This window comes from Mytilus trossulus, chromosome 14, assembly GCF_036588685.1.
Source record: "Mytilus trossulus isolate FHL-02 chromosome 14, PNRI_Mtr1.1.1.hap1, whole genome shotgun sequence".
Lineage (NCBI taxonomy): Eukaryota > Metazoa > Mollusca > Bivalvia > Mytilida > Mytilidae > Mytilus > Mytilus trossulus.
Window position 1 is genome coordinate 74,526,325 of NC_086386.1, and position 24,762 is coordinate 74,551,086.

The 24,762-nt window shown below is 33.8% G+C and overlaps 1 protein-coding gene across 3 annotated transcripts in view; it reads right to left on the reverse strand.

Moving 5' to 3' along the window:
• The window catches only part of LOC134696517 (chromosome-associated kinesin KIF4-like), a 43,618-nt gene extending 26,632 nt beyond the window's left edge, over positions 1-16,986 (reverse strand). For 2 of the 3 annotated variants that reach the window (XM_063558356.1, XM_063558353.1), the window contains exons 1-10: positions 16,912-16,986; positions 9,472-9,710; positions 8,600-8,784; positions 7,756-7,845; positions 6,678-6,844; positions 5,358-5,525; positions 5,191-5,237; positions 3,975-4,150; positions 3,129-3,256; positions 514-574 (exon numbers count right to left, since the gene is read on the reverse strand). In XM_063558356.1, the coding sequence (XP_063414426.1) occupies positions 514-574; positions 3,129-3,256; positions 3,975-4,150; positions 5,191-5,237; positions 5,358-5,525; positions 6,678-6,844; positions 7,756-7,845; positions 8,600-8,784; positions 9,472-9,703 (1,254 nt within the window). In that variant the 5' untranslated portion in view covers positions 9,704-9,710; positions 16,912-16,986. Of the gene's footprint in view, positions 1-513; positions 575-3,128; positions 3,257-3,974; positions 4,151-5,190; positions 5,238-5,310; positions 5,526-6,677; positions 6,845-7,755; positions 7,846-8,599; positions 8,785-9,471; positions 9,711-16,911 lie in introns of all 3 variants that reach the window. The other variant, XM_063558355.1, reaches the window with a different exon arrangement.
• Positions 16,987-24,762: the final 7,776 nt, after the last annotated feature.

Consider the following 24,762-nt stretch of genomic DNA (forward strand, 5'->3'; position numbering starts at 1 on the left):
ATTTGACTATAAAGGGCAATAACTCCTAAAGGGGTCAACTGACCATTTTGGTCATGTTGACTTATTTGTAAATCTTACTTTGCTTAACATTATTGCTGTTTACAGTTTAACTCCAGATTTTTTTAGATTAATTTGGCCCAGTAGTTTCAGAGGAGAATATTTTTGTAAAAGTTAATGACGACGACGCCGGACGCCAAGTGATAAGAAAAGCTCACTTGACCTTTTGCCAGTTTTGGCCAGGTGAGCTAAAAATGAAGAGTATTTGACTGCATATTTTACAAAACATCATTTCTCTAAACTTATGCCAAGAACAAGAAAACCAGTTCAGAAGAAGCTTTGCTCTTTTATAAAAAAAAATGTGAAAACTTGTGTTTGTACTTTTGCCTTGTAACTAATGTAAACTCTTGCACATGTTTTTTTACATATTGGAAATATTTGATGCTGTATTTATTATCTAAGATATATACCCTACTAACATGACTAACATTATATGTATGATAAACACATTATTACCTCTAGCTGTTTGTTTTTCTCCGACAATTCTTTGACTTTGTCCATTATAGAGTCCTGATCTCTGAAAAATAAAAACATATAAAATTCAGTTCTAAACGTATGGAAATATAAACTGATATTATTAGTTTTTTAAATGTACATGTAGTATATACATGAGCAGAGTCATACAGAAATCAACTAATGCAAATAAACTCATCATAGATACCAGGACTAAATTTAGTATATACGCCAGACGTGCGTTTCGTCTACAAAAGACTCATCAGTGACGATAGAATCCCAAAAAGTTTAAAATGCCAAATAAAGTACGAAGTTGAAGAGCAATGAGGACCAAAATTCCTAAAAGTTTTGCCAAATACAGCTAAGGTAATCTATGCCTGAGGTAGAAAAGCCTTAGTATTTAAAAAAATTCGAAATTTTGTAAACAGTTAATTTATAAATATAACAATATCAATGATAATTCATGTCAGCACAAAAGTTTTTGTGCTGACTCTTGTGCTTGTGATACCCTTGGGGAAATAAATCTCCACCAGCAGTGGCATCGACCCAGTGGTTGTAAATAAACTCATCACAGATACCAGGACTAAATTAAGTGCATGCATGTACACAGATACATGTATCAGACTTTGATCGATTTTGGAATTATTAAGATATAAAGATGAATTTTGGTCCGTTTTAAAGGGTTGTCTTCTAATTAAAACCTACCTTTGAAAAAATTACAGACTTTCTGTAGAAATAATTTCAACCATAAATAGGTTAACAGAGGTATTGATTTTCGTTTGCATAAGATCGATTCCTGAACGACATGGCTCATGTGAAGTATATAATTGCGAGTTATTTTCAAATGAGATATTTAACTTTTCAATTTTTTTTCATGTTCTTTTTTTGTGCTTATATTTTCAAGGAATCATCCTGTATAATTGTGTCTTTGTATGAAAATTAATTTAGGTAACATGTTTACTAGGGCACAGTTGATCATTCATTAAAGACAAGAAAACAAACTTTTCAATGTACATGTCATAATAAAGTATTGACCAGCAACTTGTGGCTGCATTGCACATGTCAAATTTTTACATGCTTCAACTCAACCTTATCAACTATAATTGGCAAAACTTAAAGGAATTTTTGGTCCTCAATGCTCTTTAACATCCTTCTTTATTTGGCCTTTTAAACTTTTTTAATTTAACCATCACTAAAGAGTCTTTTGTAGATGAAACACGCATCTGCCGCAAACTCAAAATTTTAATCCTGGTAATGGTATCTATGTTGAGTTTATTTGCAGACCTAATATAAAATCATCGTTTTTAAAATCAAAGATAACTTTTACCAAAGTCACTCTTAGCTTCTATTAAAGAAAGCTTCAAATTTTATCTTTGGTCTGCACCAAGTTAAAAGTTTTCTATCAAAGTTTGTTAGGCCAAGAATGACAGCAGACAGAATCCAGTGGTTCCTTAACCTGCTTATGCTGTTGGTGACAAACGCATAGATGCCAACCCCCTTTTGGCCCATTCAGTAACAAACTGTCAAATTTTCCGTATTTATGAAAAGTTTTCAGTAATCATTCAAAAACGTGCATTTACCAATAAAAATTACTGACGAGTGATTGCAAAGTGATGTGCACTAACATGTTTCGTTCAACATGTTATCTGTAGTATGTATTCTTTTCATTAATTGTTTAGATGTTCTCGATTCGTATATTTTCATTTTGTCAAGGAGAAGTAGAGAAAGGGGGAAAGCTACTCATAAAATGCAAGTTTGCCTCTTTGGAAGTCAGTTAGTTACCCAAAAATAGGTCGACAACTCCCGAGAAACCGGAAGTATCACATTGGCATTTTCTAAATACCGGACCAAGACGGAAAAGCAATGATAAAAATCCGCTTTTTACAAAATTGAGCGACGATGATTGCGAATCCATAACTATTCGACTTTGATCGTAATAGCATAGTTTTGATCGCAAAATCGGAAAAATTACTGGAAAATCGTAATGGTTGGCATCTATGCAAACGTAAAAATTAGAGCCAGAATATATACATCATCTCCTTGATAAGAATAGATTATCCGGTTTTCTACACATTGATATCGTAAAATATCAGACGCTAGCCACAATGAGAATCTTTTTGGGGAGTGAGCACAGAGAACATGCTAATAAGTTTCACATTGTGTGGAGTGGCTGATATTTTATAATATCTATATGAAGTAAACCTGATTATCTGTTTATCATTCTATTAATGGTCTATTCCCTCTTCCTAAGACAGTTTTATGCTTGATAACTTCTTCACTCGCATTGTGGCATCGCTGATAACTTCTCCCCTCGCATTGTGGCATCGCTGATAACATCTTCACTCCCATTGTGGCATCGCTGATAATTTCTCCCCTCACATTGTGGCATCGCTGATAATTTCTCCCCTTACATTGTGGCATCGCTGATAACATCTTCACTCCCATTGTGGCATCGCTGATAATTTCTCCCCTCACATTGTGGCATCGCTGATAATTTCTCCCCTCACATTGTGACGTCGTTGATAATGCCTGGTCTCGTTTTGAAGTCTTGATACAAAAATTACGGAGCGACAGAGCAGGGTGATATAGGCGTAGGGAAGGATGATAAATATACCTACACGTATGACATGGATGTAGATGCTGCTGTAGATGATGTAGATGAAAACACTGATGTACATGTAGCTACTGAACTCTCACACTTTATGGTTAAACCCCCAGACTGAAGTCTTGTCTCTAATTCTATAACCTGTAAATATATAAACACTATCAAGTTTAATTGAATCCTAAGATAAGATTATTTTCATGGAGTTAATTATGACATTGACCTAATATTGTTTTATACTGCAACTTAAATAAATACTGAATTTTAATGTGCGTATTGTTATGCGTTTTCTTTTCTACATTGGTTAGAGGTATGGGGAGGGTTGAGATCTCACAAACATGTTTAACCCCGCCGCATTTTTGCGCCTGTCCCAAGTCAGGAGCCTCTGGCCTTTGTTAGTCTTGTATTATTATAATTTTAGTTTCTTGTGTACAATTTGGAAATTAGTATGGCATTCATTATCACTGGACTAGTATATATTTGTTTAGGGGCCAGCTGAAGGACGCCTCCGGGTGCGTTAATTTCTCGCTACATTGAAGAACTGTTGGTGACCTTCTGCTGTTGTTTTTTATTTGGTCGGGTTGTTGTCTCTTTGACACATTCCCCATTTCCATTCTCAATTTTATTTATAGCTTTTTAAATCGTAACACAAATGTCAAACTTGTTTTCATCCCTTATTTGGCCCTTGATTGTGGAGAAAGTGTTCCATGATGAATTGACATTATACAAAATGCAGCTATGTTACTATATTTAAGAAAATAAACACAACTAGTTGCAGTATAAAAAACAATAAATAACCAATGTCCTTCCCACTCACTCAATTGTAATGGACTAGCCTGAATCCCTCATAACTGATCCTTACCAACTGTTTGAGTCTAATGATCTCTGCCGTCTGTGGATCACGGTTAATTATAGGTTTGTTCTTGATCTTTCTAGCTCTGTCAGCGTATCGTAACGTGTTTAATGTCTCCTCCATGTTGGTGTCTGCTGGGCTGATACATGCTACCATGAGAGTATAGGAATTACCTCCTAATGAATCTAAAAATTATGAAATTAAGAGTGAAAATTATATTGTAAATTATCTCTCTTGGATTCTCTCCCTTTGACCAAACAAAACATTTAAAACATGTCAGTCATGAGTGTTAAAAATAAATCAAGAAAAAATCTCACAAACAATAATGATTTCTTTTTAAGTTACACAAATAACAGACCACTAAAGTGTACATGTATGTAAAGATCTAATAGAAATGAGAGTTTACACAAAATATGTGATCATTATGATTAATCCTATATTTGTCCTTAAAATTTGGGCAAGTGAATTGTCATTATCAGTCTGACCTGAAAGCATGATTCTCTACTTTCTCAAACTATCGATCACATATTGAAAGGAGAAGTCTGGATTGAAACATTGTTTATTCCCCTGATACATTCATGACATGCCTCTACAAATTACCATGACATGTAACCTGGCAAACAACGGAAAGAACTATACTGTGGTGTTGCAGTATAGTGATTTTTTTTAAATTAAAACCACAAATACGTTTCATGTCAAGCTCTATCTTATTTTAACCTAGGTATCTAGGCATTATTTGTCAACAAATCAATAGATCTGTAAATTACCAGATTTAGGTATAAATTGTTTATTTCAGAACTTTTCCTTTCCAAAAGATAACTGCTATGGCAAAATTCTATTATGATATTTTAACACATGAGCTCCATGTCATACTGGAAATAGACCATGTCTGTGTTTATTAAGTACAACAGGAGATTCATATTTGAAAACAGAATATAAACAAAAATGTGTCTGCAGTACACGGATACCCCATCTGCACTAGCAATCATATTCTATCTTAAAGGACCTTGAAAATGGGAGAAAATCTCTAAACTTGGCATTAAAATTAGAAAGATTATATCATAGGGGACAAGTGTACTAAGTTTCAAGTTGATTGGACTTCAACTTCATCAAAAACTACCTCAACCAAAAACTTTAACCTTGAAGTGGTTCAAAGGACGGACCCATAGACCAGAAAACATAATGCCCATAAATGGAGCATGATAATATATTTCTATAGTATTACCTTGAAGAAGCCTGGTCAACTTTGAGTCTCTATATGGAATATAAGACCTTTTCTCCCTCTGTCTGAGAAGAACCTTATATTGGAATACAGAATATCAATAATATCTCTCTATAGTATTACCTTGAAGAAGCCTGGTCAACTTTGAGTCTCTGTATGGAATATAAGACCTTTTCTCCTTGTCATCACCCAGTGCACTGATGACATTGCCTAAACATAAAAGTCCTCTGTTGATGTTCACCCCTTCCTTAAACCTTTCTCCCTCAGCCTGCGTCTTCTTTGCTCTCTCAGATCCTGCTAGATCCACTAAGTGGAACTTGGCACTACAGGTGTCGTTCCTATAATAGTAAATTAGACTTTAAGGTGGTACCTAACACTACAGGGAGATAACTCTGTAAAATCATCTAAATGTTTTAATCACGTTTTATTGTTAAGGAAATATCAAGCTTCTCAATCAAAATTAGTCTTTGTCAAACTGCTATATATCCAACGAAATTTTTCCGTGAAAGTGATTGGTTCAAGTCTTTAGAAATTTTATATTTTTTTCAAAGGGTCAAAGTAAATATTTTGTTAAAATTTTAATTTAGTCAAAGTGTTGGGTACTATCTAAACTTAGAACCAGTTTCTTTTGTTCCTAGGACTACTTTTAGAGATATCTATTTTTAAGACATTCTTTGTACATACAGTCAAAGCAGTTGAACTACATTGACAAGTTAAATGATTAACACAATTGAAAAAACATAAAAAAAAATAATCACAAAAATACAATTTATTCTCATTGAATACAAAAATAAATTAATACACAGAAAATTCACTGACAAAATCCAGAGATTTTATGAAAAGTATGTCCTTCGCATCAATATTGTAGGGGGTCAGTAAACTTCATAGGGGTTCATGACATCATGTCTACTGTCAATATCAATGATATGGTTTAGGGTTAGTAGATCAATAGATAACGTCACCATTAACAGTAGACATGATGTGATGAACCCCTATGAAGTTTACTGACCCCTACAATATTGATGCAAAGGACATACTTTTTATTCAATTGGTGAATTAAAGCCCACCACAGAAATGTTATGCATTGAAATTAACAACAAGTGAGATATCCACATTTAGTGTCCTTAGTCTATTATAAGTTATATGGTTTGCTTTTGACCTCCTACAGATCCAGAGGGGTTAGTAAAACCCATAGGGGTTGAGGCCAAAGGCCCCCTATAGATTTGTAGGAGGTCAGTAGTGAATCATATAACAAATTTATCACACACAGATTTTTCCTGATGTGTTTTGTAAAAAAATAATCAATGAAATGGTTTAGGGTTAGTAAATCAATAGATAACGTCACCATTGACAGTAGACATGATGTCATGAACCCCTATGAAGTTTACTGACCCCCTACAGATTCATAGCTGATCACCATGTGACAGCCATTAACCAATCACAACATGATCATTTACCCTTGGTGTGATAAAAACTATTATTGGACATACTCATCGTCTTTTTTCTTCATTTCCACATGTATTGTAAAGATAGCATGACTTCTACTGGACGTGTTATTCATAGCAGTGGCTCCAGTTGTTCTGACTTGACCTCCCATGCTAAGGCAGGTCAAGGTTTCTTCGTAGGACGTCACTGTTTTCTCTCGTAAACCTGGTAACTAAAGTACAAAGAGCAGTTTGCTTAAAGATTTATCTGAATTTCTCTGTTTGAATCTACTTTATAAGTTATTATGTGATTCAAATTCATTCTTATTAAGTGCTTTTTAAGAAGAGTATGCCATTGGTTTGTTTCATGGACTGTCCAGTATTTTTGGTGAATTGGGTCATCTTTTGTACGTGTTTCATTGAATTTATTTGCTTTTCTGGTTTTTTTTCTAAGGACTTAGGCGTAAGTGGTTGAATTGATCTGTTGAACTATCCAGTATTTTTGGTGAATCCCCAAATCTTTTTTATTTGTTTCATTGTCTATTATTTAGACATTCAGTGTTAACATGACAAAGTGAATCTTGAAAACATTTAAACCTGTTGCATTTGTTGGCACCTGTCCTAAGTCAGGAACTTGTTATTCAGTGGTTGTCGTATTTCGTTGGAGTTTTCACTTCTTGTTTTCAATATAGATTAGACCATTGGCCATGTTAGTTTTCCTGTTTGAATTGCTTTACATTAGTCATTTTGGGGCCCTTTATAGTTTGAAGTTCAGTTTGAGCCAAAACTCCATGTTGAAGGCAGCACTTTGACCTATAATTGTTTACTTTTAATTTACACATCATGACTTGGGGTTCGTCTCATTGGCACGTTTATCCCATCTCCTTTAATATTTCAAAGTAGTCTAGACTCATATAAATTGTTAAAATGGTTTTATCACCACATCATTGTGTTCATGTTCAAAAAAATAAAATAACAAAAATACAGAACTCTGAGGAAAATTTAAATTGGTAAGTCTGTTATCAAACAGTAAAATCAGTCACTCTATGTATTTTTGGTGAATCCTGTCATCCTTTTTTTTTACATGTTTCATCATGTTCATGGTCTATATTTAGAAATTCCGTGTTTACAGGACAATGTTTACCCTGATTCCCCCTGTTGCATCTTCTCTGATAGCCAGTGGCTCTCTCTTAGACATAGGACACAGCAAGTCATTGATATCCTCGTTATAAATCTGTAAGAAAAGAAATTTATATTGAATTCTTTATCACCAATCATGATAGAAGGTTTGGTTGGCTCTTGGGTTTTCGAAACAATTTTCTTCATAATTTGGGATTTTCCAGAATTGAGCCAGATATTAAGTGCACGTTTACATGTACATTTATATTGGCTTTGATTATTTTTTGAACATTACAAATTTTCTAAAGGAATGACTGTAGACTTTGCCAAAACCATGAGATTAAATATCCATGAATATGTAAGTTTTCCTTAAACCACGAAATTTAAATTTGGTACCCACCAAATAATTGAAATTGAATCTACACGATTCCACAGTAAGTTAAAAGAATTTTGATTTGTTTTATAGGTTTATTATATCAATCCAATTTTCAAATAGTCAAAGAATTTGCATTGTGGGTTTTTATTTAACCAGATATAGGTTAACAGATGTATTGATATTCATTTGTATAAGGTTGATGTTTTTGTGACATAGCTCATATAAAGCAATAGGTAGTGTAACCTGGAATCCAAACAGTGAGCAATGCATTTTGAGGTACAGAAAAACAACCTTTCTTTATGTTAAAAAGGAGGAAATAGAATAATAAATACACATTTTATCTCTGTTTGTTAATGATCAAAGAACGATCACAATCTTGTGTACATAGAGAAATAACAATATTTGCTGAATGCAGTATCCTTACAAATATTTACTGCTAATTGTTATAAAAGTTGATATGTGTTTTATTTTTACATATACAAATGTATTGTACCTCCAAATATGAAACTTTAATAGTGAACAAATACTCTGGTCTGTCTTCCATTCCATTGAACAGTTCCTGCATCACACGTGGGATGACACCTTTTTCTATTTCACTGACCATGTCATAACATCCTCCCATCGTGTAAGTCTTCCCACTTCCTGTTTGTCCATAGGCTAAGACTGTTGCATTGTACCCTGAAATAATACAACATCAGAAACATACATTCCTTTTTTCAAACAAGTACTTGCTTTTTTTGAAGTACAGTCAGGGGTACTACTTGTACAAGTTATATTTATTTACTTGAAGAAGTAAAAAAACATATACACATTTAAGTAAATAAATAATGTTTAATTTTTCTTACAATCCCACAAAAGTCTTCAAGTTTTGAGATGTTAATTCATGCCTTTAATGACTTTCCGAGGTTTGCTCAATTTTTTTTATTAGAGTTCAATGTTTCATCTCATTAATTCAACAAAGAAACTGATTGCGCAAAGGTCTTAAATATTTGCGCAAAGGTCTTAAATATTTGCGCAAGGCCTTCAAAAAATTGCTCCTTGGGGGCTTGTAAATGAGCAGTGTTCTGAAGATAACAGACAAATGGGATTTTCATTGTCCATGAAATTACACTTAAATGATAAGTAAAGACATCTGCAATGGACAGATATTTTAAAATTCTATTAGAGCAAAAAAATCTTGTTGATGTGTTACATATTTGTTTTTTGTTCCTTTTTTTGCACATAAATTAGGCTGTTAGTTTCTGGTTAAATTGTATGACATTTGTCATTTCAGGGCCTTTTATAGCTGATTATGCGATATGAGCTTTAATCATTGTTGAAGGACGTACAGAGACCTGGGAGTGATCAAGATTGTTAGAATCTTACCTTTAAAGATGTGCTTGACAAGATGTTTGACTGAAGAATCGTAAACCTCATGCTGAGAATGATCAGGACTATAAACATAATCGTAAGTAAAAGATCGGTTGGAACCTAGTACAAGCTGGGGTTCGTTGTCGATAAAACGTACACATTTCTGACATCCTTCATTCAATTCCTTGGTGATCAGGGGTCGACAACGTATCGCAACGCGAACTGGAATAACTTTGTCCTCCGTCATGGTAAACCTGCATAAGTAAATTAAATGACCAATTATCAAATAATTATATAGAAATAGAAATAAATTTCAGTACTCTCCCCAGATATATATATCATTTAGCATCCTGGTAAACAGGGGAAATTGAAATACCATGTTGTTTCTAAAAATTATAGCATCACATCCATCCATACCTGTCAACTCACCCGTTTTTTGCGGGTGACACCCGTTATTTTCACCTCTCACCCGGGAGTTTTTCTTTACCCGGCGGGTCCCGGGAATTTCTAACATTACCCGTTTCACCCGGATTTCTGACCGGAATTGTTTCCGGTATTTAGAAGTAATACGACCTTCGGTTTTTGGGTCTTTTTCAATGTAACCAAAAGTCAAAATGTAGGACTGTTTACCTGAGCTACGTAATGATATTTTCAACAAGCTACAAGATGAGTTCAGTGACTATCAGTTGACCCCATTAGATGAACTTCCACTTTGCACTTCCCCTGAAACTGACATTGGTACATTTTGGGGAGAAATGTCCAAGTTGCATGACATTTTTTCTTAACAAACCAAGATGTTTTGTTTTGTCAAAACTTGCTAAAACATTACTGGTTTTGCCAAACAGCAAATGCAGACAGTGAGAGGGCATTTTCTTTAGTAAAGAAAATAGCTACAGAGTTTAGGGCTGATCTTAATAAGGATACACTGTGTGCTATTCTTTCTTGTAAAATGAATACACATTTGCATTGCTATGAACTGAAACCATGTGCAGTTCTTTTAAAGAATGCCAAGTCTGCTACTATGGAATATAACAATAGTCTGAAATCAACTTGTATACATGTTCTAACTGTTCCATATACATATTGACTATATAAATTATATGTAAACATATTTTTGTTCTTCAATTGAGCCTGCAAAATGTCGTACGCGTTATGACCTGAGATTTTTTTTCTCAATGCAGGTCATGACCTGACTTTTCATTTTCAGAGGTTGACAGGTATGTCCATCGCATAATCACTTCAAATAGCATCACATTCAAGATTATAGCATCACATTCAAGATTATAGCATCACATTCAAGATTATAGCATCACATTCAAGATTATAGCATCACATTCATTGACATTACCATGATGCTAAAAGACCCTGGGGAGAACACTGAATTTCCATAAAATTATGAACATGACATTGTTTTATCTGCATGTACATAAAGTAAGAGTCTAAGACCTTGATTTGTACAATTATATATAACAAAAACAAATGTTCTTTCAAGGTTTTAGATATTTGTTAAACTTCCCTTGTTCTATATAGATTAAGCCATGAGGTCATATAGTAGTCAAAAGGGGGGATAACAATTTGCATAAATTTGCATCAGTGATATTGTTTGCCTCAAATTACTAGAAAATGAAACCTTTTTCCCTGGAGAAGAATTCCAATTTGAAAAAAAATGGCTGAAATTTTTTCCCAAACAGTGCACAGTCTCAGTAGTAATTGTGCATGAATACAAAATCAGAAACACTCATTTAAAACATTTTTCATGCCTAAAATGACTATATGTGCAGATTTGAGGGTCTTTTTGTGTATCATAAAAAAAAGTGGGTTTACCTCTTGAAAGGGGGTCTGCTAATTGAAGTTCCAGTCAGATTCATGGTTAATTATAAATTTCCCAATTTGATTAAAATGATGCATATTTTCCCAATAAAAAATTTGTAAGGGTTCCGCGGAACCCAGTGTCTCGCCTACTTTTGCTGTAAATCGCGGGCTCAACAAAAATGAGGAAAAAAATCAATAAAATTTTCCTCTTAATACCATCTTATGATTGTAAGAAGCTTCTGTCTAGGTTTGGTAAAAATCTAGGATAGTTAATAAATCTAATGAATGTTTTGAAAACTTTAACTGCAAACTGTATGTAATGTTAACTTCAAAGAAAATCTAAGTCCATTTAAAAATAAAAAACAGAAAAAATAGAGTTATCTTTTTACAAAATTTACCTCTGGATACTATTTTATGATCATAAATAAGCTTCTGTCCAAGTTTGGTACACACCCAGGATAGTTTAAGAAAGTTATTAAAATTTTAAAAACTTTAACCACAGAGTGAATGTAATGTTTCCCCGCAGAAAAACTAAGTCCTTTTAAAAGTAAAATACGGAAAAAATGGATTTATATTTTTACAAAATTAACTTCTGGATACTATCTTATGATCATAAACAAGCTTCTGTCCAAGTTTGGTACAAACCCAGGGTAGTTTAAGAAAGTTATTAAAATTCTAAAAACTTTAACCACAAAGTGAATGTTATGTTTCCCCGCAGAAAAAACTAAGTCTATTTATAAGTAAAATACGGAAAAAATGGAATTTCTTTTTTACAAAATTTACTTCTGGATACTATCTTATGATCATAAACAAGCTTCTGTCCAAGTTTGGTAGAAATCCAGTATAGTTTAAGAAAGTTATTAAAATTTCAAAAACTTTAACCACAGAGTGAATATTTGTTGACGCCGCAGACGACGACGGAATGTAGGATCGCTTAGTCTCGCTTTTTCGACTAAAGTCGAAGGCTCGACAAAAAGGGTAGAGGTAGTTTTGAAAAAAAGCCAACAATATCACTGTGCGTTCCCATTTTAGTAAACTTTGACAGAAGATTTGCAGGGCTAATGTTTACATGCATCTTTTGGTTCTGTATGTAAACCGGATGTTCTGATTTTATTGTAAATAGCTTGGCACCCATTTTGGAAAGGAATATGACATTTTTCATTGTTTTAAATGCAAAAATGGATTAAAAATTTACTTCAACAATTTTTATCACTTATTTTGCTGAAACAAAGAATGATTTGATGTATGCTGTCAATTCTCATAGAAGTCAGTGGTCTCGCTAGCCCAAAATAGAAGGGTGCCGCGCCCTGGGTGCCCTCAGCCGCGCCCTGGGTGCCTTCATCCGCGCCCTTCTGCCCTGACGTCTTTTTCCAAAATTATCTTGTGCCGTTTTGATAAATTTTTGTTTCATCGATTTCTGATCTCCAAGTTAATTACATAATTATATGACACCAGTGTACGTGATTGCCCCCAGGTTAATCATGTCACCAAATCAATTACAATGATAAAGACTTCAAAGGTGTTAATAACTAGGTAATTTAATAATTAGGACAATGTTGTTTTTGTCATACTTATGATGAATGTGTCAGCGAGTGTGTTTAGCTTGGGTCGGCATTTACGATCTCCAAGTTTCAATGGAAGAGTGTATAAATGAAGACTTTCATGACTTTAGAATTGAATTCAAGTCCTTAAAATTAATAAACTATGTCTTTACAGAAATGCCTTCCATCTCAACTTGTTAGCGACAAGCACAGTTTTTAATTAATAACACAAACGTGGTGGAAATTGATTTTGGAGTTACTTCCCCTGATTTAGCTTATTACAAATTTGTGCTCTAAAAATATTATCTAGTATCAAAAAAAGGAATAAATCACTAATTGAATATATAATAACATAATAATGTTACCTTAAAGATATTAACTGTCTTTGAACATATAAAAAAAAAAATTGCAATTTCTACTTGATAATTATACCTTTAGCAATTCTTGTTCTAAACATTGATAAATTAATAATGCTCTTTTATTTCAGGTAGATGCTGTGTTAAAAGCTATATTTTATTATAGAAAAAAATAAATTAACCAACATATTCGTTGATAATGAGTAGAATAAAGATAAACTGTAAAAAATATGATGATGAAGATATACTATATCATTCATAACTACACAAACAATGAAATAAAGACTGCAGTTGAAAAGCATCTTTATTTAAAAAAAAACAAACATACACAGTAAAAAAAAAAGATATTCGTTAACTCGTGATACACACAGAAACGTAAACAAAATAATAAGCAGTGCCTTTTTCTTATCATAAAAAGTGCCCTGCCCTCCACTGGCACCCTGCCCCTTTTGATTTCTAGCTAGAGCACTGGAAGTAATCATGAAATAACATGCTACACATCTAAAAATATACCAACATAAGTCAATGATTGTCTCCCTTTGACCAGCTAAAAACTCAATCTTGATCCAAATAACTGTAAACGCTTAAGGGCACACAGCATGCAAATAAAGGGTATGGCACTGTGCCATGCTAAGGGACGACATCAAAAGTTCAATGTAGGATAAAAAACTTAATTTGCATAGTTTTTCACTGAACCCCTACCATGCCTACCCCCCTTCTTAACTTAATTTGGGAAAAAATGATTTACCTTTATGGATATATGTAAAATTGATTTTGGATTAACAAAACTGTAATTTGCAGCAATGTTGACCCCCACCCCCAAACAATTGATTTAATTTTTTTATCCTACATCGATCTTTTGATGTCGTCCCTAAATTGCTTTAGATTATTTACATTTGTAGATAAAACACTAACAATCACAAGTCACAATCAAATATTTTTTTTAATGAGCAGTCTGCACGGTTAGCCACTAGTCCGATGCCCCAGACTAGTAAAATGTCATTCGGACTAGTAAGTTATTGCAAAACTTTGTTTAGACCAATAAGAAAAATGTCAGAATATTGGTCTTCAGACTAGTAGTTGAAAAAGTTTTTGGTGCAGACTGAATGAGGATTTGAAAAATAGCAACATCTCAAATGGACATCCTTACAACACAGAAAGAAAGAAACAAGACTAAACCATGCTATACAAAATAGAAAAAACAAAGTGGCTGTGTTGTCTTTTGTTGAATTAAATTAAAAAATATGGGAGAGGTCTCATATGCGCACCAAAACCATGGCAGTACAATCAGTTTCATATTCAAAGATTATCACATGACCACGAGAAAACAGTGATGATTTATGCAAATGACCATTATGTAACGCCTCATTCATTAACAATGCAAGTTATCTAAATGTTTGAGAGCTTTGGATTGTAATGTGGTTGGAACTAAATGCTTCATACCGATCTCTTAAAAGGAGTTGAAAAATCATGGTTTGTTTCTAAATGTTGAGGTGAAAAAATATAAATATTTGAATATTTGAGTCTCGAGACCATGAACTCTCTCATAAACTTGATGTCCATATGAAAGTCAAAGTCTGTCAGTCTGCACCAGAAGTGACGAAGCAGCACATCTATTTTGGGTGAGAAAATATCCACTTTTTGATATGGGACGAGCTCTGACGTCACACAGCCCCAGCTTTGTCTGGCAAAAAAAAAAATTGGACGTCAGAGGAATCTTTGGCTAGAAGTACCCCTGACTGTTTGTGTTGGGATTGATTGTCTTTGTAAAAGTAATTGTAGTATAAACATAACTTCTTCCTTCTTCCAATTACAGTTCATACCACCATCTGGTGTATTATCGAACTGATGCGTGGTGCAGACAAACCAATATTTACAGTGCAGTTAAAAAATAGTATGTACAGTTAAAAATTTCGCACAGTCCTTAATACATCTTGGTCTTCTGCAACTCACACTTGAATGTGTCAATTGAGTTGCAGGCTACAGTAGTTGGTGGTAGACTGTTCCATAATCTGATGGCGTCTGGGAAGAACGAGTACTGGTAAAGCTGCGTTCTTGCGAATGGAACAAGGAATCGTTGGTTGTGTCCTCTTAATGTTGCTGCTGTTGGGATTAAGCAGGATGTTGGTATTGCAACCAAGTGGTTAACTATGCGGTACATCATTATAACTTTATTCGTTGCTCTACGCTCTTGTAGGGTTGGCCATTGCAGCTGGTGTAATAGGTTTGTTACGCTAGTGGTTCGGTGGTAGTCACCAGTAACAAATCTTGCTGCCCTACGTTGTACCATTTCCAGGTTGTGGATGTTGTTTGCTGTGTGTGGATCCCAAATGATGCTTGCATACTCCATCTGTGGTCTCACAAGGGTCTTGTAGTAGAGTTCCTTGGTCTTTCGTGGGCATTGTGATATATTCCTCTGTAGAAAAGACCTGGTGTTGTTGGCTTTTCTTACTACTTGGTCTATGTGAGTAGTCCAGTTTAGTTTGTGGTGGATGTTGGCCCCCAGATATTTTGCACATTCTACTTCCTCTAATATGTGACCATGGATGATATATGGCTGTCTAATTGGTTTCCTCTTGTTGGTAATGTGAATGACTTGGCACTTTTTGGGATGAAATTCCATGAGCCAATCATTCTCCCATTCTTGTAGGGTTTCCAGATCTTGTTGAAGTAGTTCTGCATCTTTGTTTTTTTTTATTTCCCTGTACAATACGCAGTCATCGGCAAAGAGTCTAACTGATGATTTGTTGACTGTGTAATCTGGTAGGTCGTTAATGTATAGTAGAAAAAGGATGGGTCCCAGGACACTGCCCTGAGGAACTCCTGATTGGACAGGTGCAGTATTGGATTTACCGTTTTCGAGAACGACGTGTTGTGTTCTTTCGTTGAGAAAGTCTTCAATCCAGCTATGTAGACTACCCCGTATTCCGTAGTGATGTAGCTTATGCATAAGTCGCTTATGAGGAACCTTGTCGAAAGCCTTGGAGAAGTCCAGGAGGATGACATCTGTTTGTCCGGTGTTATCGACTGTTTTGGCTAGATCCTGGATAGTGATTATAAGTTGAGATTCACAGGATCTGTGTTTACGGAAGCCATGCTGTGCGTCTGTTAGTATGGTGTGTTTCTCTAGGTGTTTCATTATGCTGCTCGTGATTATATGCTCCAGCATTTTACAGGTGATGGATGTGAGCGAGACAGGTCTGTAGTTTTCAGGGCGGTTCTTAGCACCTTTCTTAAATATAGGAACTACGTCTGCCTCCTTCCATTCCTTTGGGATCGCTCCTTGGTTAATGGATGCCTGGAAAAAGACTGTGAAGACTGGCGCTATTTCAGAGCCTACGAACTTCAACAGTCTAGCTGACAATCTATAAGTTAGTGACACATCTCCATTATTAATAAATCCCGATCTATATAGGTAGTGTACATGGATGCCTCTCAGTGTACCCTCTCATCTTTTCATTTTTGTCTATGCTGTCAGATGAACCATAAATGTACATTTTACTACAAACCACAGGGAGAATCATTCTACACTGCACCGATCGGAGAAATGACTCATTGACTGATTCGGAACCAAACCCCCTTTTTTAATTTTAATAAATAGCTTTTGAAAAACTTTCATCTGAAAGTTGTGACCTCGTGTTAAGCTGATGCAATTTTATGAACCATGTAATATTAACGGATAGAAATAATTCATAGTGTCCTGATTTTCAGATTTGTGTGGAAAATGCATTTGTTTATATATTTACCTTCCCGCTCGCCTTTAAATTCCAGGTGTCGCTTTACGAATCGAAATTTAGAACCTTTATCGGATTTCTCATTTCCGGACTTGTTTGGGAGAAAATAAAAAGGGGGTGACTGAAACGGTTTATAACATGAATAACTATACGTGTAATGTATTTCAAACATGCCAAAGAAAAGAAAATTATTAAAAAAATACGACCATACTTTTTTTCTTTATTTTAACAAAATCTATATTCAAAATATTTTCTATGAAAGGAGAAGATCCGGTAAGTGCCGATTTTGTCCTCATATAATGACATATTTCAGGTTAATCTGACAAAAGATTTTGGACACTTTTTAAACACTAAAGTGTCTATTTCTTTTGATTCAATTAGTTTAAGTGCAAGATTTTAACTGATTTAGTCATTAAAAACGCTCAGATTCAAGCTCAGATATGAAAAGTCTATCAAATATGCCCCCCAAAAAAATCACTTTTCACTGAGATGGTTATTGTCAAAAGTGGTTGCGCTGCACCCGTGTTCATCCTCAACCTTAATAAATGTTATGTATAATCATTAAATACAGCTTACATTTCCATATGAAGAATGAACAGAAATGCGGCTACTTTTATTTTAGACGGAAACCGCTTTAAATTAATTAAAATGCTAAAATTGTGAAGATTTCAGTAATTTAGCATGACTTAATGGTGCTAGTACCCGATATATGTGCACTCTATTGTAGAAAACAGCCCATACTTATGTAGAAGAAGCATTCTACTTTCCAATAGATAACTATAAAAGTTTTCATTTTAACAATTTTGTAAAACTGCTATATTTTGGGGGCAAAAATTTGGTCTTACCGGGCCTACTCTTTTATATAAATGATGCCAACTTGGCTTATTGTGGGAGCATATGCAAACCTACATCCATGAAAAATCATGGCTTCACTAAAAATTTAACAAAATCATTAGATAATGTTTTGTGTCATATGAAAAAAAATCATTTGATAATTACCTAAATTTTGATATGGTGTCTGATGAAAAATCTGACTTTACTTGATATTACAATTTATAATTAATTTAATTCAAAGTCAAATAGTTTTTGTTATTCTAACAAGGGACCAATAGGGGGCATTTAAAATTACTAGTGATAGTATAAACAACAAATATGAGTCATTGTACAGTAAATAACATGACAGATATTATAATTGACAAATGAAAATAGTATAATAATAAAACTTGAATACATTAAAGGACTCTTGAGTATTTTTGTTCTCCCTTCCCCGTGTTACTTTCTGAATACTATTATTATTTCAATGTCCAGCAGTGCACAAATAAAAATGTCCGGCAATAATAAAGTTTGAAAAAACTAAAATTATTATCATAAAGATGGAAAATTTGTTCATCTGCAGGAAACACCAAGGGACAGTGTGTCGCGGATATTTTCAACTTGTAACAACTCCATTTAAAGGTCTTTTTCGATTTATTATTACAAGTATAAAGAATATGTGTTTTAAACCAACAAATAGTGTAAATGGTGTTATAGTGTGTGATAACATTGTGTGAGGGAATTCTACGTTTGCTGTACCACTGCAAGTTCACTCCAGTGCAATTTATGACAATACCACTGCATCAATCAGCTAGAATTAATTTTTTTGCAGTTTTTTAATAAATGATTTTCTTTGTTGTCGAGTATTAGTTGAGAAACATTCAATGAATTTTCTGTATAAAGTCAATGATTATGTTGACTTTTGAAGGCCAAACTTTCTACAGCCTTAAATACGCTAATGAAAGATCCAAAAACTATACCAATACTTAATGACATGTTTATGAAATTATAACAAATTTATTGGTTAACAAATTTTTATTCTTTATTGGAAAATAATGAACTTAAAATATCTGACATTTTCTCCCTACCCAGTTTACCCCTATACATTTTTATGATGTGGACTGTTCATTGTTATTAAATCGTAGGCAATTTGATTGGATTAAATTGTTATTAGTTTACCTTCAAACTTGTTTATGCTTTTCATACATGCCTATTGATTAATTAAAACGTGCATGAATGTGTACGGTAACTAAAATGACCTTCAGACTGGACACTGGACGAGTCAATATTATGATTTATCAATGAAAGTTAAGGTATGAAAAGTAAGAAATGCCAATTATTATATTTTCACTAAATTTTCGGAATATACAGTTGAAAGGTTATTTTTTAAAAGCCAATTGTGAAGTTTACAAATAATACGTTTTGTTCCATTGAACAAGTCGTTTTCGTAAGAGAAATGCCGAAATATATTTTACGCACGACTACGGCAGGTAAAATTATTATTTATCATAATAAAAAAAAGAATTTTTCAGTCTCATTGGAATATGTTCATTACAATTAATCCCAAACTTAAAGTCATAAGAAACCTCAAATAAAAAAAAATAATGCATATGTTTTTTATAACTCAATGGATAGTGTTCATTGTAAAACTTATGTAGTATACTTTTTTCTGAAGAAAATTCTTTAATTTATTCATATTTAGAAGAAGTTTACTTTATTTGAATTGCTTCCTTCCAGCAAGCAATTCCCCCCGATATATTTTCCGTATGCAAGGTGACCTCAGTGTGACCCATCTCGTAAAAATCCGGTGACCGCAATACGCATGGATGTCCTTAAAATAAACTATTATCTGAATTTACATGTTAAACACGTGCTCAATTTCCATGCTTTTTTGTTTATTTTTCGTCAATTGTTGACAAACAGGTGACAATCGTTAAACTTCGGCTTCAAAACACGAACTTTAATTATCTGCCATATTTTCACAACAACACTGACCGATTGAAAAAAAAATTGACGATTATACGAAATTTACACGAAAAAAATGATAAATTCGAGCACAGAAGACTAAGTTTATGATGTTTGTATGCATTGGTTTAAGAATATTGGAAGAACATTATTTTTCACCGGTCACTCGTTTCTTATGACTTTAAGAAGTAAGTTAATAAAGTCAAAATATATCCGATCTGCCTATTTCTGCACATCAAAAGTCAATACGATCGTTTTAAAGTCAATTTCGTCTACCTCACACAATCTTGTAAGGCACTATAGTGACGGTCACAATATTGTGGTTTGGTTTTACCTACACAAAGAAGTAGCATATAGAAGTTTAAAAATCTTTTGATATTGACCTATTTACAAACGATCACAATTTACAGAAAATAAAGATTAAAAAAAAATTATATTGAGAAAGACCTAACTAGCATATATACGATGATTATGAAAAAGCCTGATTTCAAAAATATATTAAATAAACATGTAATTAATGTCTTTTTGTTGTCAGTGGGATGTATTTATACGTACAGGCCACGTCCACTTAATTTTGTATGTGTAGTATTTTCATTTTTATCCATCTGATGAGTTAAGCCTTATTCAACTGATATTTTATAGTTCGTTCTTATGTTGTACTGTTTCACCACTGTCCCAGATTAGGGGAGGGTTGGGATCCCGCTAACATGTTTAACCCCGCCCCATTCTGTATGTATGTGCCTGTCCCCAGTCAGGAGCCTGTAATTCAGCGGTCACATTGCAAGTGTCTTTTGTTTATGTGTTACATATTTGTTTTTCGTTCATTTTTTGTATACATTAATAAGGCCGTTAGTTTTCTCGTTTGAATTATTTCTGTTTCGGGGCTTTTATAGCTGACTATGTGGTATTGGCTTTGCTCATTGTTGAAGGCCGTACGGTGACCTATAGTTGTTAGTTTCTGTGTCATTTTTTGGTCTTTTGTGGAGAGTTGTCTCATTGGCAATCATACCACATCTTCTTTTTTATATTGCATGTTATACAGTCACTAACATATTAGTTTCTGTATATTTTGTTAGTCCATATGACACAACTGGTTCTGTATATGTTGTCTTGGTGTTACCATTCTCTATGTACGTGTCTGTCCCTAGTTAGGAGCCTGTAATTTAGTGGTTGTCGGAGTAACCATGGCATTGGGAATTGTCTTGTTTTCTATGCACGATTAAGTACTTACATTAACGACCCGATCGCAAGGTTTGACCACTATTTGGTATTACCGGTAATTCACGGTCATTTTTTATAATGTGGGCGTTAGATAAAAGAAGTATTCAAAGTTATTAAAAATCAGGGTTTTGAAAGACGACCAATTAACTTTAAAATGTGGTTTTCAGAAAATTAAAGGTTCTAAAATTTAAATGACCCCAAACGATCGTTTTTAAAACCGGTTTCTTTCAACTCATAGAAGATTATTTCTATTAGAATCGTCGTCAGTATAACATATTGCTTTCTTATTGAATTTTCCGAGGCACCAACATGTTTGAATTTGGAGATGCTTACGATCTGGTTATATTGCTTCTTACTTATTGTCTGGACAAGGCTGTGAGTCGTTGTAAGAAGCGTCGTACTCATTATCTTCATATTGTAATAATTCGTTTTCTCATCAGCTTCCTAATATCTGCAGCTGAAGTTTGTATTATAAACGTGTCTTATGGATTATATGAATACCAATTCAAATCGTGGAAGCAAGGAAATTTCTTCACATTACTGACTGATTGGTCTTATGGAGGGTTACACAGTCCTACCTTAACCAACATATTCATAGCCTTTTTTGTTTTTTTTTTACTGTGGGGTCTTTTCCTAGGCTTTTTTTCTTTTGTATCATGTCATTGTCGTTGTTTTATCAAAAATACTTACGCCGATGTCAGCATACCGATGTTCGTTATGATATGCGTAGGAAATGTACTGATGTTAGGTAGCGATGTACTGCTTCTGTTATATACAACTGTTCTTGGTTTAGAATATGAAGAAAATGAAAGAGTGATTGATTTTTCAGACTTCGAAAATACTGTGCGGTCAGTTTTGTTTTTTCTCAGCATATTCGATATATTACAAGGTTTATTTGGACTGATCTGGATTTTTGTGAGAAGGGGAATTATCATGAAGAGACTCACCAAGTTACCCGGCTGCATATGTTGCCGTACACACATATCTTTGAGAGAAGATTATCCATCATAATAACAGTTACCAAGTATACGAAAATATTATAGAGTTAGCAGTATTTCCATCTTAATTTGTTCCAAACATAAGGATTTGAACACTACTTTTGGAGGAGGCTGGTTGTCACGTTTTTTTTTATTGTATGTGATCTGTTTGTTTTGTTTTTTTTTTGTTTTTTTTTGTATTTAGTAACATTAACATGCGAAATTCTTATTAACATACAACGTTTTTTTAATACACGGATGTCATTACTTCAAACAAACAAAAATATGAGAGAAAAAAAACCAATTGCCACAGTTATAGACTATTATTGGACGAGTTGTGTATTGTAACTGAGAATACCTAATAGAAAGAACAGTTCCTACCAAAAAAACGTAGTGATAGAGAAGCTAATTTTGAACATTCAGTTCGTAACCCCTCTCAAGGACCAACGAATGACAGAAAGGATACTCTTATCGAGATTATTACAATAGTTTGCATTTTGTAAGGACACTCTTATCGAGGTTATTACAATAGTTTGGGTTTTGTAAGGACACAATTATCGAGATTATTACAATAGTTTGGGTTTTGATCATCAGACTTTAATAGCGAGTGTTTTGCATCAGTATTAATCCAAGCAGAATGTGTAATATTTGTTGTTTTAATTCATAAGACTTTATTTTATACAATTATAGCCTTTTCAGAAGGTCAATAAAGGATATGTTGAACTGAATGAAGTATATTGACCGAGAACGAAGTCTGAGATCGATATACTTCTTTGGGTCGATATATTCTATATTGACCCCTGTCGATATATCCTATATTGACCCCTTACAAAGGCTATACTTGTTATATTATTGATTTACAACCAATCAAAATCGTCCGTGCATTATATTCTCCTTTTTCTATCTTTTAATTTTCTTGTTATTTTATAGATATTATAATGTCTCATCGACATGCAGTAACAACATTTTTTGTAATTCATTTATATGTTATGGAGTTTTCACTGAACTTGTTCACACTTTTATTTTGGGCCAGCTGCATGAGGACCACCTCCGGATGTGGGATTTTCTCGCTGCGTTTTTAATATTTACCAGATTTGTTATAAAAGGAGCTACATGACGGGTGTCACATGTAGAGCATGATCTGCTTACCCTTCCGGAGCACCTGAGATCACCCCTAGTTTTTAGTGGGGTTCGTGTTGCTTATTCTTTAGTTTTCTATGTTGTGTCATGTGTACTATTGTTTGCCAGTTTGTCTTTTCATTTTTAGACATGGCGTTGTCGGTTTATTTTCGATTCATGAGTTTGACTGTCCCTCTGGTATCTTTCGTCCCTCTTTTAAGACACCGTTGGTGGCTTTCGGCTGTTGTCTGCTCTTTAACATATTATCTATTGGAATTCCCAATTTGATTAATTGTTATTTCAATAATTTTTATGATCTTTTTTGGGGTGCTCAAATCAAACAATCAAACAATATGTGAAGACCCCCCCCCCCCCCCCCCCCCTTCTTAGATAAATCTACACGTTTTAAAACTTTTTACAATATCATGTAATTCCTTACATTCCGTCACAATTAAAGTATATCGGTTTTTAGATATTATAAAAATAACCTTGCCATATTTCTTTTGCTACCCGCCGTTTTCTATCTACCTCCGAAAATAAACATGGCCACAATCATAATTGTGGTATCTAGTTTAAAAAATTAGTCCGGTGACTTGACGAACTTACCAAGATGACCGCCATGGCTAAAAATAGAACACAGGTCAGGATCTATCTGCTCTGTTATTTTGAGATGAATTGAGCAAATCGTTGTTAGATTGCTGCCCCTGAATTGATAATTTTAAGGAATTTTTGCCGTTTTTTGGTTATTATCTTGAATATTATTTTAGATAGAGATAAACTGTAAACAGCAATAATGTAGCAAAGTAAGATATACTAATAAGTCAACATGACCAAAATGGTCAGTTGAGGAGTTATTGCCCTTCTTCTCCTCTGAAACTACTGTGACAAATTTAACCAAACTTGTCCACAATCATCATTAGGGTATATAGTTTAAAAATGTGTCAGATGACACCACCAGGGAACCAAGATGGCTGCCATGACTAAAAATAGTACATAGGGTAAAATTCAGTTTTTGGTTCATATCCCTGAAACCGAATCATCTACAGCAAATCTGGCAGGACAAATTGGCGAAGATCTAACTCCCTGTCAGACCATTTAGGCAACCTGGTGTTGGGTTGCTGCCCCTGAATTGGTAATTTTAAGAAAATTATCTTGAATTTTAACATTGATAGCGATAAACTGTAAACAGCAATAATGTACAGCAATCAACATGAACAAAATGGCAATTGAACCCTTAATGAGTTATTGAACTTATTGCCGTGTATAGTCAATTTTTTAGTGTGAGTTCGATTTGAATTGCTATAAGACGTGTCACGGTACTTTTCCATCCAAAAATTCATTTATTTACTTTTGATGTTATATTTGTTATTGTCATCGGATTTCGTCATATGTCTTAACGTTTATAGTTGTCACGATGATATTTTATTTTTTCTGTTGTATTCGTGTGTTATGGTAAAGATAATTTCAAATCATCCAGTTTAGTTGTCTCATTGGCAATCATACAACATGCATCTTCTTTTTTATAATAGACATGTTACTAAAAGGTACATTCTCGACGCTGAGGTTGACAAATTAGACTTTGTTGGGTTGTTGTTTTATTGACATTTACTCCATTGTTGGATTGCTGTTTTATTGACATTAACTCTATTGTTTGGTTGCTGTTTTATTGACATTAACTCCATTGTTGGATTGATGTTTTATTGACATTTACTCCATTGTTGGATTGCTGTTTTATTGACATTAACTCTATTGTTTGGTTGCTGTTTTA